Source organism: Podarcis pityusensis (genome assembly GCF_964106645.2).
Source record: "Podarcis pityusensis genome assembly, chromosome: 6".
In the NCBI taxonomy this organism is placed as follows: domain Eukaryota; kingdom Metazoa; phylum Chordata; class Lepidosauria; order Squamata; family Lacertidae; genus Podarcis; species Podarcis pityusensis.
This window is the reverse complement of record NC_138030.1, coordinates 45,293,226-45,309,169: the sequence shown is the minus strand read 5'-3', so window position 1 is coordinate 45,309,169 and position 15,944 is coordinate 45,293,226. Positions and strand designations below refer to the sequence as shown.

The 15,944-nt window shown below is 43.6% G+C and overlaps 1 protein-coding gene across 2 annotated transcripts in view; it reads right to left on the bottom strand.

Annotated features, from left to right (window-relative positions):
• GRM4 (glutamate metabotropic receptor 4) overlaps nt 1-15,944 on the bottom strand; it is a 296,392-nt gene that overhangs the window by 163,633 nt on the left and 116,815 nt on the right. For both annotated transcript variants that reach the window (XM_081010048.1, XM_081010049.1), the window contains exon 3: nt 7,611-7,827. In XM_081010048.1, coding sequence (XP_080866174.1) covers nt 7,611-7,827 — 217 coding nt within the window. The remainder of the gene's footprint in view (nt 1-7,610; nt 7,828-15,944) is intronic.

The following is a 15,944-nucleotide window of genomic DNA, read 5'->3' as shown; positions in this document are numbered from 1 at the left end:
CTATCCAGTGCTTTTTAAAAAAAGTAAAAAAAGTTTAGGGATACTCTCATTAGGATTCAAGAAAATCACCATTTTATCGTTCAAATCAGAAAAAATAAATACAGTAAATGGACCAAAGTACAAAGATTCACAAAATATTTAGGGTGTGTGTCCCCCTGCATCCCCCTCCCGAAAAAAACACTCTATCTATCTATCTATCTATCTATGCATAATAGCCAATGGTGTGCACTCTTTGGCCTGCAGAGTTGTGCTGAGTTGTATATATTTATTTGTGCTTTTATTTATAGAAGAATTTCTTTACCGCCTTACCATGAAATATCAGAGGGGTGTACAATGTTAAAATATAAAAGACGCTTTTAAAAATACAGATAATCATAAAATTGTAGCGTTGCAGGAGACCCCAAGGGTCATCTAGCTCAACCCCTTGCAATGCCGAAATCACTGCTAAAGAACCTTCATTATTATGGTGGCTGGCCAATAAAAATAAAAATAATTAATTTTAATTTAATAAAAATTAAATAGTTGCAAAGGCCTGTCGGCATAAAAATGCCTTTGAGAGATGCCTGAAAGTCAAGTGCAAGGATGCCTGCCAAATCTCTGCTGGAAAAGTGTCCCCAGCATGCACTCGCACCTGAGGCCAGTTGGGCTTCTGTAACACAACTAACAGTGCTCCTTCAAATGATATTGGTGTTTGAGCTGGGATATAAGGGCTTAAGGCATCCTGAGCCCAAGTTGCTCAGGGCTTTGTATATCAACACAAAGCCCAAATATGCCCATTTTGTATCAGCAGTAGCATGTGAGGGACTCACATACTACTGCTGATACAACAAAGGCACTCCATGGGGCAGGGTGAGGCAGGATGGGCAAAGAGAGTTTCCTGTCTCAGTGGAATTTTGCTTGTGCAACAAGGTCTAGGGTGGTCTTGCTGTTTGGTTTGGTTTGGACTTGCTCTGCAGTCTTGATCCTGATTTCTCTTTGGTTCTGATTCGTGGGTTTGCCCTTAGATCCTGATGGCTCTTCAGTTCCAGCTCCCAGGTCCTGACTCACTCCAGATTGTTGCCCATAGCCCAGCACTGAGATAGCCCACCTCAGCTTAAGAGTACCATAAACGAACACTGAATATATGATAAGGCTGAAAGAGATGGAGCAGGGACTAAGAGGAAGCTGTTGCCTTCTGCCCTCTTCAGCTCAGTCCACCCATCCCCTAGGCACCAGTACCTAGGTCCCAGTGCTTCAGGTGTCAGGGCTGGTAGGTTCCTGGATGAGCCCCTGCCTACAGCTTCAATGAATCACTTCCTTTTAAAATTATGACAGCTGATTTTCTGGTAGTCATAAAACTTGATTATATGTTTTCGCAGAACTCCCAAAACACTATATACAGCAGTTACTTAATGACACATGTTGATGGTAATGTTTTGCTGATACCCGATAGCTGTCTAATCCTGCCCACAATTATTCCTGACCTCCTCATTTCTCTTTCAGAAGTTGATGTATATCATACCATTGGGGGAAAGCGGATGATTAAACCCATCCGCTCTGCCAGCTTTTAATGCTTCTTGCACTCATGCCATCCCCAAGTGCTTTCAATCCATGCTAGCACCACAGTCTCACTTGTTGGTAGCCATGGATGACAACATATGATCTTCAGTAATATGGTGCAAGCCTCTTCTCGCAATTACAGGTTGTCTTTACCCTTGAAGTTACATGGGTGTGTGGCACTTCCATCAGCAAGAGAGAGGCAGAACTTGGGTGTAAAGATATGGGGGGGGCACTCTTGAACGAGGTTGCTTATGGTCTTCGGCATTTCAGCAAAGCATTTCCTCTTAAACCTTGGCCTTGAGCAAACCCAGAGAAGGCAAGACTATGGATCTGTCCCTCCCTAGTATCCTCAAATATACATACAAACACAGAGATAAATACATGCCCCCTCCCCTTTTCATCCTTAAACATTCAACTGTAAGCACTGGTTGGTTGCCAGCCTGCTGGCGAACGAATGATTTATACTTCAGAGAATGAATCAATACAATATATGGCCAAAGACATCTTTAATCTTTCAGAAGGATTAGGCTGCAAGGGGACGTCAGCAGCATTGCACAGCCTTTCAATTCAGTTTTCAATTTGGAGAGTGAGAGAAATGGCTTCTCTCTTTCTTCTCTTCCCTTCCTACCATATGTCTCCCCTTTTCTCTTCCTTCCTTTTCCTAAAATTAAAGATGGGTGAAAAATCCAGTTTCATACAGTTGCAGGTGCGTACTTCTGTAATTTGTCAGCTGTTTATTTTGCACCACCAAAAGGACATCACTTTCATAAGCTCTATTTTGGTCTCTGTGTGTTCTACTCCACCCTAGGAGAGTGCCAGTTCAGGTTTCTCCCACACCAAAGAGAGAAAGGAGTGCCTCTCCTCTCTCTCACCTCTCCCCAGTGCAACATGTCCACCCACAAAAAAAGAGGGGGAAAGAGAAGAAAAGCATCCTCCCTCCCCCCATGAGTCATGGGTGTCATAGAATCACAGAACTGTAGAGTTAGACGGGCCCCAAGGCTCATCTAGTTCAACCCTCTGCAATGCAGAAATCACAACTATAATATGCTGGCAGATGGCATCCAACCTCTGTTTAAAAACCTCTAATGAAGGTAGTCCATTTCACTGTAGCTCTTACCACCAAAAAGTTCTTGCTTTGGAATCCCCTTTCTTGTAATTTGAATTCATTGGGTGCTTTATGGACTTTTGGAGCAGAGGAAACAAGCTTGCTCCATCATCCATGTGACCACTGTTCAGATATTTGAAGATGTCTATCATAGCTACTCTCTGTTTCCTCTTCTCCAGGCTAAGCATGCCCAACTCCCTCAACCATTCTTCATAAGGCTTAGTTTCCAGACCCTTGATCATCTTGGTTGCACATGTTCCAGCTTGTCAATACCCTTCTTAAACTGTGGTGCCCAGAACTGGACACAGTACTCTAGGTGGGTTCTGACCAAAGCAGAGTGGAGTGGTACTATTATTTCCCTCTTACTATGCTTTTGTTGATGCAGCCTAGAATAGCATTGTTGATGCAGCTAGTTGTTTTTTAATTATTATTTTTCCACTGCTGCTGCATCACACTGTTGACTCGTGTTAAGCTTGTGGTCTACTAAGACCCCTAGATCCAATTTAGATATACTGCTGTCAAGCCAGCTGTCCTCTGTCCTATATTTGTGAATCTGGTTCTTTCTGCCTAAATGTAGAACCTTACATTTGTTCCTATTGAAATTAATTTTGTTAGTTTGGGCCAGTTCTCCAATCATTTTAAGGTCATCTTGAATCCTGATTCTATCTTCTGATAGTTCTGACAGCTGCAGTAGCTGGGTGTGCACATCAGTTCCCCTTCCATCTGGATATATCCTAAACCTAAAGAGGTGTGAGGAGTTCTTTCACATGGCATCATAAAGAACCAGAAGACTCTTTCATAACAGAAAGCTTCTGTAGATGCAGCAGAATTTTCACACACCTCCTAAAACTGTATGCAATAGTGAAACTATATCTCTGAGCAGCAGAGGATAAAGGGACAGTCATGGGCTAATTTAGGTTGCACACAGTGTCCACCTAGGGCTGCCAAATCGACACCCAGAAATCTTGCCTATACTGTTAAATATTTCAAAGCAGTGAGAGTGGATCCAGCCACTGCACCTCTTGTCACATTGCTCTGCCAGTTTCTGCACCAACCTTCCTTCCCCAGCCTGCTGTGGCAAGCAGGATTCTCTTTTATCTTACACATAGTGAGCTGGGAGGGAACATCGAGGGACTAGCAAACATATGGCATGGAAGACTCACTGGCTGTGTTGCCCACAGCAGACACCCACTTTTTGTAGACAAAGATTCTGTACCTGCAAAACAGGCAGAAGTCAACACTACCTAAAACGTCCCCTGGCAGGACGGTGGGAGAAGTCTCACCTGTTAATTTCTGCCTGCCAAAGTTTCTGTCCATTATCAGGTGGCCATCCTATGTCCCAGCAAATATATGCTTGGGATTCCCACTGAATTATCATCCATGACATTAAGCTGGCATTGCAGAAGCTGCTTGAGATGCCCAGAAACAAGTCTTATTCATCCCACAATGCAAATCATAGGAATTATGCAGCAAAGACTGAAGTGCCATCTACCGGTGCTGCAAGTAATCACACCCACCAAAAACTCATCTCAGCAGTCTTTTACACTCTCATCATTTTGAATAGCCCACAGTGGCTGGGATAAGAAGAAAGTCCACATGCACAGATTTTCAAGAGTTCTAGGAAGTCTGGAGAACTGGAGATAATGAAGGAGGACCACATTCCTACTAGAAAATATGGCTGCCCATTCCTGCTTAAGAGAGGGACTGCTATGCTTGCAGTTGAGCATTGTATTCTTCTCCATTATGTCTTCCTTATAGCCCTCCTAGTCTTTAGGAATAAGTTGACTCTACTTTCAATCAAAGAATGGTGAGACTTGAGTCCCTGGCTTTCAGAGCAGTGAGCATTATCATCAAAATTAATTCAGAAAGTCCCAAATGTAGCCAGAAGGGAGCTTCCTGTGTCAGGCAAACAGCTATTGAGGTGGCGCTGTGGCTACAACCTCAGCACCTAGGACTTGCCGATCGTCAGGTTGGCGGTTCGAATCCCCGCGGCGGGGTGCGCTCCCGTTGCTCAGTCCCAGCGCCTGCCAACCTAGCAGTTTGAAAGCACCCCCGGGTGCAAGTAGATAAATAGGGACCGCTTACTAGAGGGAAGGTAAACGGCATTCCGTGTGCTGCGTTGGCTTGCCAAATGCAGCTTGTCACGCTGGCCACGTGACCCGGAAGTGTCTGCGGACAGCGCTGGCCCCCGGCCTCTTAAGTGAGATGGGCGCACAACCCTAGAGTCGGACACGACTGGCCCGTACGGGCAGGGGTACCTTTACCTTTACCTTTATACAGTGGTACCTCGGGTTAAGTACTTAATTCGTTCAGGAGGTCCGTACTTAACCTGAAACTTTCTTAACCTGAAGCACCACTTTAGCTAATGGGGCCTCCCGCTGCTGCCGCGCCGCCGGAGCACGATTTCTGTTCTCATCCTGAAGCAAAGTTCTTAACCTGAAGCACTATTTCTGGGTTAGCAGAGTCTGTAACCTGAAGTGTATGTAACCCGAGGTACCACTGTATGTGATTTAAAAACAAAGGCTTCCCCAGTAACACTAACTTTTGACTCAGTATAAACATTTTTTGTGTTTTGGCGTTTTTAAAAAAATGAGGTGTGTGTGTGTGTGTGTGTGTGTGTGTGTGGCAACTAGATGTATAAAAAGAACCCATCTGGCTGTAACTGCTAGGTACTCCCTTGTCTTCCAGCACTTACTGTCCCTGCAATGAATGGAATAGATGGATGTCAGGCTTTATGCTCATTGCATATGGAGAGAAGATATGGCCCATTCTGCTTCCTGGCTCAGCAAAGTCACACATTCAGAGTAGTGTCACTCATACCTGCCCCTGGCAACTGCCATGGCTCCCTACGGAGGACTGAGTCACACCTTGAGAACGTTTGTTCCACCTTTCTTGGGGGAAATGCCTGCACCATTTTGCCTTCTGCAAGCACTTTTTGTGCAACCCACGCCTTCTTATAGAGGATGTCTGGGCCAAATCCTAGAGTCCTTCCCTGTCTCTCTGCAATGCCCTGAAAACTGCCATGCCTCTGCAAACAGTAGCAATAATGAATTCAGCCCAGGCTGTGCAATTAAAAGGGCTTAGGCGAGATTTATAGCAGGATTATATCTGCAGGGTATTACCAATGTCTAACATTTGGACACTATGTGGTCCTTGAAAATAAGCAATTACAATGAGCTTGATGTGCTGTATAAACACATAAACACAGAGGCTTTGGCTCCAGGTTGGAAAATGTACCTCTACTGGCAAGTCTGGCAGATGGAGAGAGAAGGGCAAGCAACACGTACACCAAGCTGAAAGCAAACTACCAAGGATTGCTTCCAGCTAAGGAAATTAGCATTTCAGCATCTCTCTCATAAGTTTGTATCACAGGTTGAGTTTCAACTATTTGTATTGTTGGCCCTTGCTCCTGTGATTTTACAGCAGTCTGAAACACAGCAAAGCTTTTTCTGGCAAGTGGAGATGATGGGAGTTACCTTCTCTATTTCTGCTTCTCAGGTTGCTGTTAAAGGCAGAAGAACAGAGATAGGACAAATGTGGTGGCAATCTTACAGGCTCCACATTTGATTTGAACCTTTACTATGTTTAACAGTTACTATTCTCTCCGTTGAGCTTCTCATTCAATCAAAGGAAAGAAAGAGCTGGGACTTTGCTTCATAGATTACATTGTGTGCACTAGGAACCCCACTTGGTTGGCTAGGATTGTGAATGAAACAGCCTCACTGTCCAAGGTTGGAAACAGGGTGTGTACAGTAATTTGTAATGGACCATCACTGACACAGTGATGGGTGGAGCTTTATCAATGAGTAGACCTTAGCAGACAGCCCCACACTTTCCATTCTGACACTTAACTACTACTTGCATAACTGTAGCTTAGTCTTGCTGCCTCATGGTATGCTGCACACTAATACAGTGGTACCTCTGGTTACAAACTTAATTCATTCCGGAGTAATCTGAAACCATTCTTAAGCTGAGGTACCACTTTAGCTAATGGGGCCTCCCGCTGCCACCACCATGTGATTTCTGTTCTCATCCTGAGGTAAAGTTCTTAACCCAAGGTACTACTTCCGGGTTAGGGAAGTCTGTAACTCGAAGTGTTTGTAACCCGAGGTGTTTGTAACCTGAGGTACCACTGTATAGCAGTAGTAAAAGAAAAATGGCCTCTAAGCTCAGGATGTACAAAACATGTCTCTTTATTTCCACAGGTATTTCTGCCTTTCCACATATTGGAACTCTGAACACTTAGCAACACAAAATATACAGTCTTCTCACCGGACATGGACAATTCATGCACATTTATTTATTTAACAAAACTTATGTAATGTTTGATTTAAAAAACAAACAAACCTCTAAACAGTTTACAAGAACATAAAACATTAAAATTCTCCATGGCCACATCCCTTCTCTGTGACCTCCTTATAGCAATCACTTTTTCTGCTGCTGCAGTTAAAACATTTAAAGGCAACATGTTCTCCTAACTGGACTGTAGCATGAAATCCAGCACACACTCAGTTTCTTAATGATTCTTTGAAAGCTGGTCATCACCATCACATCTGCCTCATTGACAGCATTGTTTGCACTTCATGAAGAATGAACCTCCTGAAGAACATTTTCAGCAACATCAACCAATAGCAATAACTTTCTTGTCTCCTTCAGAGATTATCACTTTCTAAACAATGTAGCCAATGGGGACCCATTATTCACTCAACTGTTACCTTCAACACAACGGATATATAGATGTGCTACAGTGAAGATTTGTAACAATCTTTTCTGGCTTCCAAGACTCACATATAAGTTAAAAGATAAATCCATCAACACTCAAGATACCCTATTATCCATGGTTTTTTTTAGCACTGTAGCCCATATCTCATTCCACAGCAATAGGAGCAGCTATCCTTTCCCCATGGTTCAGTATATTATCTCTATCCCATACATCATCTCTTTATAGGAACAGCAGTTTACCTACCATTCTCTCTGGATTTCTGGATGAAGGCCTCCACTCCACTCTCACCATAGCTGCCTTCAGAGGCTAAGGTCGAAACATAATTCCACTTGAATGCTTTGACAATATCCACCATGGCCTGGGCTTGGTAGGTGTCTGAGGGGACGACACGGGAAAAGAAGTCATATCTGCTGTTGTCACTCAGGTCAGGGGCGGTGGAAGCATAGCTTATCTGAGGAATCTGTGAGGGTGGGGAGAGAGAAAGAGAGAGAGGGAGATCTCACAATGTCAAACTGGATAATCCATTCTAGAAATCCATAAACCCCATACTAGTATTTGAGCATCAGGTCTCTAATGGACTGTCCCATGGGAAGAACATTTGTTGTTCTTTGAAAGCAAAGACTCAGAGATTAATAACTGGGCTAGGGACAAGCAGTCCCCAGTATCTTACTGGATTCATGTTAAGTCATGTCACAGCTTTTGGAAAGAACATAGGATGTGGTCCTTCTAACTCAGTATTGTTGACATTGAATGGCAGTGGCTCTCCAGGCTTCCAGGCTAGGTCCTTCCCAGCCTTACTTGAAGCTGTCAGTGATTGAATATGGGAACTTCTGCATCCAAAGCATGTGGTGTGCCTCTAAGCTGCAGTCCTTCTCAAGGGATGAGCACCACAAATTAGAAAGTGTCTGAATCATTATTGGGAACCACCAAAGAGCCAAAGCAGAACACTTTTCTAGACATCCATACACAAGGGCAGAGCATAACCAACCAGAAATGTTGAAACATTTTTATAGCAACCAATCACCCAGTGGAGAGGGAAGCCATTGTTCTATTTTAAAATGGGATGGCCTGTTTTGCCAGGCGATCAACGGTCATCAAAACTGTTTGAATACTTCTAGTTGCATGGTCACTTCTCCCCTATAGCTATCTAAGTCTGTGTGGCCACAGTGGCCTCATTCAGACACTGTTTTAACTATGTTGATGTAATATGTGAAGATGGCATGCGTCATTATGCCACTCCCACCCTCAGCATCCCCCATTGCTACTCTCTCTCTCCTCCCAACTTTTGCATTTCAAGCAGCAAGATCATATATTTGGATGAAGAATCTTCTTGCAATCAGAAGCCCTGATTGTGTTGGGTTCCAATGCATGGGGAGTCCTATAAGTTCATTCAGCCAAAAGCATGAATAATTTCCATTCTGGCCTCAATATAGGAAAGGTGGGGTACAGAAAACAGTGATGTTGGAGGTAGGGGCAAACCTGTGCCCCCTCCACATTTTATTTCAAGATAGCTAAAAGAAAACCTGAATGTAGCTAGTGTATTGTGCTGCTTGTAATTCATACTTGGTTTATAGATGAAATAATAACTAGGGGCATGCACAGGACCCAAGATTCACATTTGATCTATATTTATGCTGTTTAAAAAAAATCAGATCTGTTTCTGAGTCACTCTGGGTTCCCTCTGCTTCAGTCTGTGCTCCAGGTTCTGAGCTATTTTGGATAAAACCAAGCTCTGTGTTTCCCATTTGCTATAATAAGGAACCTAAAAACAGCTACTGTATAATCCTCCGGCTTTTGGTCAAAGGGTGAGATTTACAGGCACAAGAGCCCCTCCAGAGTGGATGGAATCTGCCAAATTGCAGACAAGTTGCAGGGACTAATTGTGGGTGAAGTAATTCATAATCAATATTAAGCAAACTAAAACTCCCAAGTCCATCAGCTTCTTATTTTTGAGAAAAGGGAGCAGGCAGTTCTCTTCCATTTTTTCTTATTCTAAAAGAGGCAGCCTAGTAGTGTGCAATCTGGCTTGTACATTTTTTAAAAGCTTTGCAGCCTCACATTAGTCTCTTGGTACTTGTTTGTGTCCTCTGAATCCTTAAGAGCAGACTAAGGTTTGCAAGAATACACCAACAAGCACCAACTGGAGAGAGAGGACCAGGTAGTCGTTTCATCCCACTGCACCTTTGAGACTTCTCATACTTATACAATGCCTGCAGGGACTAGGAAGCTCTCCCCAGTGCCAACCAGCCAGCATTCATTCTATGACAAACTGTGGAAATGAGTGTCTTCTCTGCCACTTCTCCATCCTTAAGCCTCAGAATGTTGCAAAGGGAGGTTGAAATGGGAACTCCAGATCAGAGAGGAGAAAGGAAATGTGCTCACATTGACATAACAGAACAGCCTTCTAATGGAGATAGAGCTCAGCTCCTCAGCCCATAGATCTTAGTCTAGAGCCCCAGTCAGTTTCCACGGGCTGTTTATTGGATTCTTAGCACTACCTGCAATAAGATGTATGCAGCGTGACAATGGGTAAAGAGAGGGTGAAGAATCAGGCTTTGGAGTAGTGTCCATCTGGCTCCAAATTTCTTCTGAATCATCCCAAGAGGTTTCTTGTTCATTGCTAGAAGGTGATGGCTGTGATTAACAAGACGGGGAACAGCAGCAAAGCCAACGTTAAAAGGATATTCTTTCTCCTTCATCCCTCCCCAAAGAACACATTTGATCTGATCACAGAAGAGGAGCTTGGGAAGCACTAGAAAATAATAATGCCGTCACTATTCTGCATTTTCTCCCATGAAATTTGGCACCACTACAGAGGATGGCAGATGAAAGGAAGGCTGGAGCATCCCCCAAGAAGGAAGAAAAGAAGACAGACAAAAAGCCTTGGTCTCTCATCTCTAAAGGATACACGTTGGAAGACGGGAAAGGGTCCAGACGGATTCCAGGCCCAGGAGCAGCCACTGAAGGGAGATCTGAAGAGCTCCTAAGACCCAGGTTTCAGATTGCCAAAACCTCAGACAGAAGAGCTCTCTGCTACTTTAACTCCTGCCCGCCCCCCTCCTTTCATGGTTTATCTTTGCTTAATTGGTGCAGCTGTCACCGCCCACCAACTTCGTCTCCTCCCACGCTTTGAGCCTAATTATGACAGGCTTCAAAAGGGCAGTCAGGAACTCAAGGGATAGGGAGAGAGAAGAGAAAGATGTTTTTATAAAACATGGCAGCTGAAGCTATCAACAAGTCACTTTGGCAGCAACACTCCTTGTTGAAGGGAGAGACAATAGCAAGCAACTTCTCCCCACCTCTACCAGAACATTCCTGCTCACTTTATGACCTCTTCCCTGCATTTCATGAAGGTCAGGTTGCTAGGCATCAGTCAAAGGGTTCTCTGAATACCATCAAAATTTGACCCTGACCATCGAGTGAGTTCAGTATGCAGTTGTGGCAGCTTGCAAGGAGGGGTGGAAGAGCAGTGGTGTACAGAGAGAGGATACTAAGTGCTTACAGCAGGCATGGCAAAGAAAAAGTGGAAGAAGAGGGGTGTCTGAGTTACACCATGCAAGAGCATGGCTGCCCAACCACATTGGCCACTGATGTCAGTGAACCTCCTTGGTGTACCTGGCAAGTCAGCAGTGGCATGCATGGACATCGCTGACTCATACATCCCTCTGCTTCCCCAATAGCTTGTGATGCTTGTTGCTAAAGGCACAGGGAAGCTCTCCTCAAAGATCGCTACTCATCGGCAGCAAATTACAGTTAGCTGAAAATCCACTTGGCCATGTGATGGAGTAACCAGACAGTCATTTTGTCATGTGGCCAGTCATCATGCTTTTGGTCAACTTAATCAACCCTCAATCTGGTAGTTCATGAGACACAAAGAAAAAGCTGTCACAAAAATGAGAAACTGTGTCCATTTAGCCTCAGCTTCAGAAAAATCTACTTGATTAGCAGTAAGATGAAACCCCATGTGTGTGCACATATATACTACCCGATCAACACCGACAACTGGGAAACACTGGCCTGCAAGCGCTCCAATTGGAGAACAGCCTTTACCAAAGGTGTCATGGGTTTTGAAGACGCTTGAACTCAGGATGAAAGGGAGAAATGTGCTAAGAGGAAGACACGCTTAGCAAACCGTCACTGTGATCAACTCTCACCTGGAAACATATGGCCCCACTGTGGAAGGATGTGTGGATCCAGAATTGGCCTCCACAATCCCTTATGGACTCACTGTTAAAACCGTGTTTATGGAACAAAATCTTACTTGGCTACGAGTGATCGCCAAAGACTACCCAATCAGCTCTGGTGCCCCTCCAGATGTTCTGAATTACAACTCCCACCATCCCTTATCAGTGGTCATGCTGGCTGGGGCTGATGGGAGTTGAGATGTAATAGTATTTTTTACCTGACAGCATTTGATAGATGCAATTAGTAATTGCAATTAGTATTTGAGAGTTGACAGGTTATGAGACTTGATGGTTAAAGTCTTCCAAAATAATTGAGAGATAGCAACAACTCAAAGCCACTTACATTTTCAACACACACACAAAAAAGAGAGAGAGAGAGAGAGAGAAATTCACAGGCAATATCTGGTGCTTTTTTCAAATATTTGGTAAATTTCAAACATTTGTATTAGTTATGCTAAAAATGGATGAAACTATTATGAAATGGATAAAATTAATTTGATTTCCCATTTAATGGTGATGCAGAGAATTAACTAATAATTTCTGATTGTTTGAAAATAATCTATGGCAGTCTCTCTCAAACTGGTGCTATTCAGATTTTTGGAACTACAATAATCAAATACTGTCTAATATTAAATCCAACTTCATGCCACCCATCAAACATGATATACCAGTGATTCCATGCTCTACTAAATACCATTGCATGTCAACCATCAAATACTGAAAAATATCAAGTATCAAACATTAAGTTCAAATACCATTGTTTGTCAAACGTAGATAACAAATATTAAGGAAATTCAAGGGATTATTTGAGTGGGAAAGAGTTAAAGAACTTTGGCTATCAAAATTCACAGAGGAGCATGTTGAGGTGAATGTTTAGAAGCAAATTCATTTATTCTAATTCCTGGAGACCACACCGCCCATTAGTTAAGGTGCATAATAAATATATATCCAGTGCTTCCTTTTAACAAGAGTCCAATGACTCTACAATACATTATTATTGACAATATTTAGATTTATAACTCAAAGGTTCAGAGCAAGTAATCTCTTTTCTTATTAACCTACTGAAATAGATTGCTACTGTTTCCATTTTACTGATGTGGAACTGAAGTTGAGTTTTAAGCAACCCATCCAAGGCCACAAAAATCAGAGATGAAATATGAACCTAAGTTCACTGGAGAAGACGAAGGGAGTGCCCTCACAAACAGAACATAAGAACAGTCTTCTCAATGAGGCTGATGGCCCATTTAATCCTGCATCCTGTTTTCACAGTAGCCAACCAGATGTCTGTGGGAAAACAGCAAGAAGAACATGTGCACAAGAGCACTCTCCCCTCCCATGGTTTCCAGCAACTGGCATTTGGAAGCATTGCTCTTTCCAACTGTGAAGGTAAAGCATTGCCACCATGGCTAGTAGCCATTGATAACCCTCTGCTCTATGAATTTGTCCAATCCTCTTTGCTAGCCTTTTCTCTAGGCTAGAAAGTCCCAAACACTGCAACCCTCTTCTTGGGAGAGTCACTCCAGCAGCTTCAAAGTTCATTTGTTTCCAGAAAAGATGGAAGAGCAAAAAGGATTAAGCCAACTTGGCTTAATCTAAGAATGGCAGGAATGAAAGCAGCATCAGTTTCAGATCACCTCTATTCATTACTCAGGAAAGCAATTGTTTCTTCCAATGGGGAACAGTGACAAGGCAAGGGAAAGAGCAGCAAGAATAGGAACAGGATTCATCAATATCGACAGTGGACAACATCCCTCTCAAGCCCAACCAGCAGTGCTAAGGCTGAGCGAGGAAGATCTAAAGCTCCTCCAGATGACTTGTTCCTACAGCATTCATTTTGATTTGCTTCTACAAAGCTTACACAGTGGCTAGCCTATGTCCAGTCTTTACTGAGCATTCATTCTGATTTGTTTACAGGGTGGTTATATGACAACGAGCATTCATCTTGATTTGCTTGCAGGGTGTTTAGACATCTTCCCATTAGTCATTCATTCATCCCACACTTTTCAATGCATTTCCCTGTTGCTTCTTCGAACCATATAAAGCCCTGTTTGTTTTAAGTGCGTTTGTTGTACTAGTCCTTTAAGTCCACCTTAACTCCCACAAAACAATGACAGTCAGAAGGCAAACCTAGTCCAAACCTTGCTGCAGGTCAGCTTTCATACACCATCTCCCATCAGGCAAGGAGCTGTCTTACAGGGAAGGGATGTGGAGAGGCAGTTCCACCCCTTTCTGGGTGTTGGTTTTAAAACTCCTAACCAATGAAGCAATAAATAAGCCTCTTAACTTAATCAGTGCTGTGCTGTCCCCCACTGAATGGTACATTAGAATGATTTAGCACCAGAGGATCTTACGCGCTGCCAAGCACTTATATAGCACTTTACATCTTCAGAACGCTCTACGGGCATTAATTAATTTTGGAGATGGAGAAGGCATATTAAATCATCACTGCCTCTCCCTCTCCCTACCCCTGCCCAAGTTCCTTTCCACGCAGATGAAGAAAGTTATTCAAGCAGCAACAAAACTCTGCCATCTTCATTCTCACATTTCTACAGTGGATTTCTCCCCAGAGTTGGTTGCAAGACTGATGCATTTAGGGAACACTACAAGTCCTCCAGCCTCCTCTGAAGCAGAAGATGACAGCTGATAACCAGAGTGCAACAGTGAGACATGGTCACTGAGGGAAATAGCTGAAGGAGAGCAACAGAACCCAACGGGGACATTTAAAAAAGTCATTTTACAGACAGAAGATCTTGCTATTGGAATGAGGAATTTGGTTATGGTTTGCAACCTCCCTCCTCATTTAGAAGAAATGGTTATGGCTGCATTTGGAGCCACAAGAGAGGGCTATTGCCTTCATGCCATTCTTTTGGGTATGCCAGAGACATCTAGTTGGCCACTGCAGGTAACAGAATGCTGGACTGCATGAACCTTTACTCTGATCCAGCAAGGCTCTGCTTATAACCGATAGCAGCATATGTTGGTGAGCAAAGTCATTCTCCTGACATTGATGCTACTGCTGCTTCATTGGATGGCACTGGAGTGAGGCAAGGCTCACTGGTGCAATGGTGCAGCACTGACCTCCCCACTGCTGCTGCACTGCCACACCCCAGCCCCATCTAAATAAGCAGCTGTGATGCTCTGTAGCTCTCTCACCCCTACCCCCCATAAATGCTTATGGCCACAATCTGGGATGGCATCTTAGCCAACAGATGGTAAATCTGGCCTGCAATAGTCTCTCACTTGTTTTATTTCATAGACATGGGATAATGGAATGAGAGCAACTTGAGATAAGTTGTCCATTTCTCGCTTTTTTTCTTAAGGGCCAAGCTACATGTGACACTTAGGGCTTATCTACACATGCTCTTTCTAGGACCTGTCCACATTTTAAGGTTCTATGCCCAAGTACCTGTTGAGGCATGTGCAAAGTGCCAATGGAACAGAAAAACACTAGATGGTTCTAGGTAGGGTCAGTCCCTTTACTGACAGTACAGTGCAGTTCTACAGCTTATAGAGTACATACAGTTGTAATACACAGTCCTCTCCGCAGCGCACAGTCTCCTTGCAGCATTCCAACACAGACAAGGCTCTGACCAAGGGCAGCAGCCAAGAGCAAACATAAACCCTTATACATTAAGCCCCTCCCCACCAAGCTTTCCTGGCAAAAATCTGCTCTTTAAAGCTTAATCAGAGCAAACAGCAATCTGCAGAAAACCCAAATTGACGTTTGCTCCAATTGAGTGCTAAACAGCAGGTTTTCGCAGGGCAAGATCCAGGGCAAAAAGCAAAACAAAATGCTCAGACACAGAGCTTTTAAAGTGTGGGCTTGAAAGAGTGGGGTAAAACCCAAAGTCTTGTGTAAGAGTCCACCCACACAAACAAACAATATGTTTTTCATTTGTTGGGTTGGGCAAGCGCTGCTGTTATTGTTTGCTTTTTGTTTTTAGAGGTTGCAAGCTCAAATATAAGACTGGCTTGCAGACTAGAGTGGCTTCTTAATCTTTCTTCCCCAGGCTGTTTTCTGCTGAAATCCTTCCCCTGAGGAATAACGTAGGCATCCACTTCTTTATATATTGCAGGGAGAAAGGCAGCTAGGGGGCAGATGATGGTGTGCCCCTCCCACACATGCTCGCACACCACTTTCCCATTCCGCTTTGCAGCCTCCATTTGGCAAAACAAAATGAGGGGGAAAAACACCAAACGAAAAACCCAGAACATCAAGAGGAAATGCCACATGACTCAGTCAGAAGCAAAGGAAATGAGATGCAGAGTTATAACTCCCTGGCTCCTTTTGTCCCCACATGCTAACTGCAGAGTTCATGGTCACTGAGCAACCTGCAACTCTCCAAGGGATGATGAAGCAACACTACAATGATGGGCTTTTTTTGGAGATAGG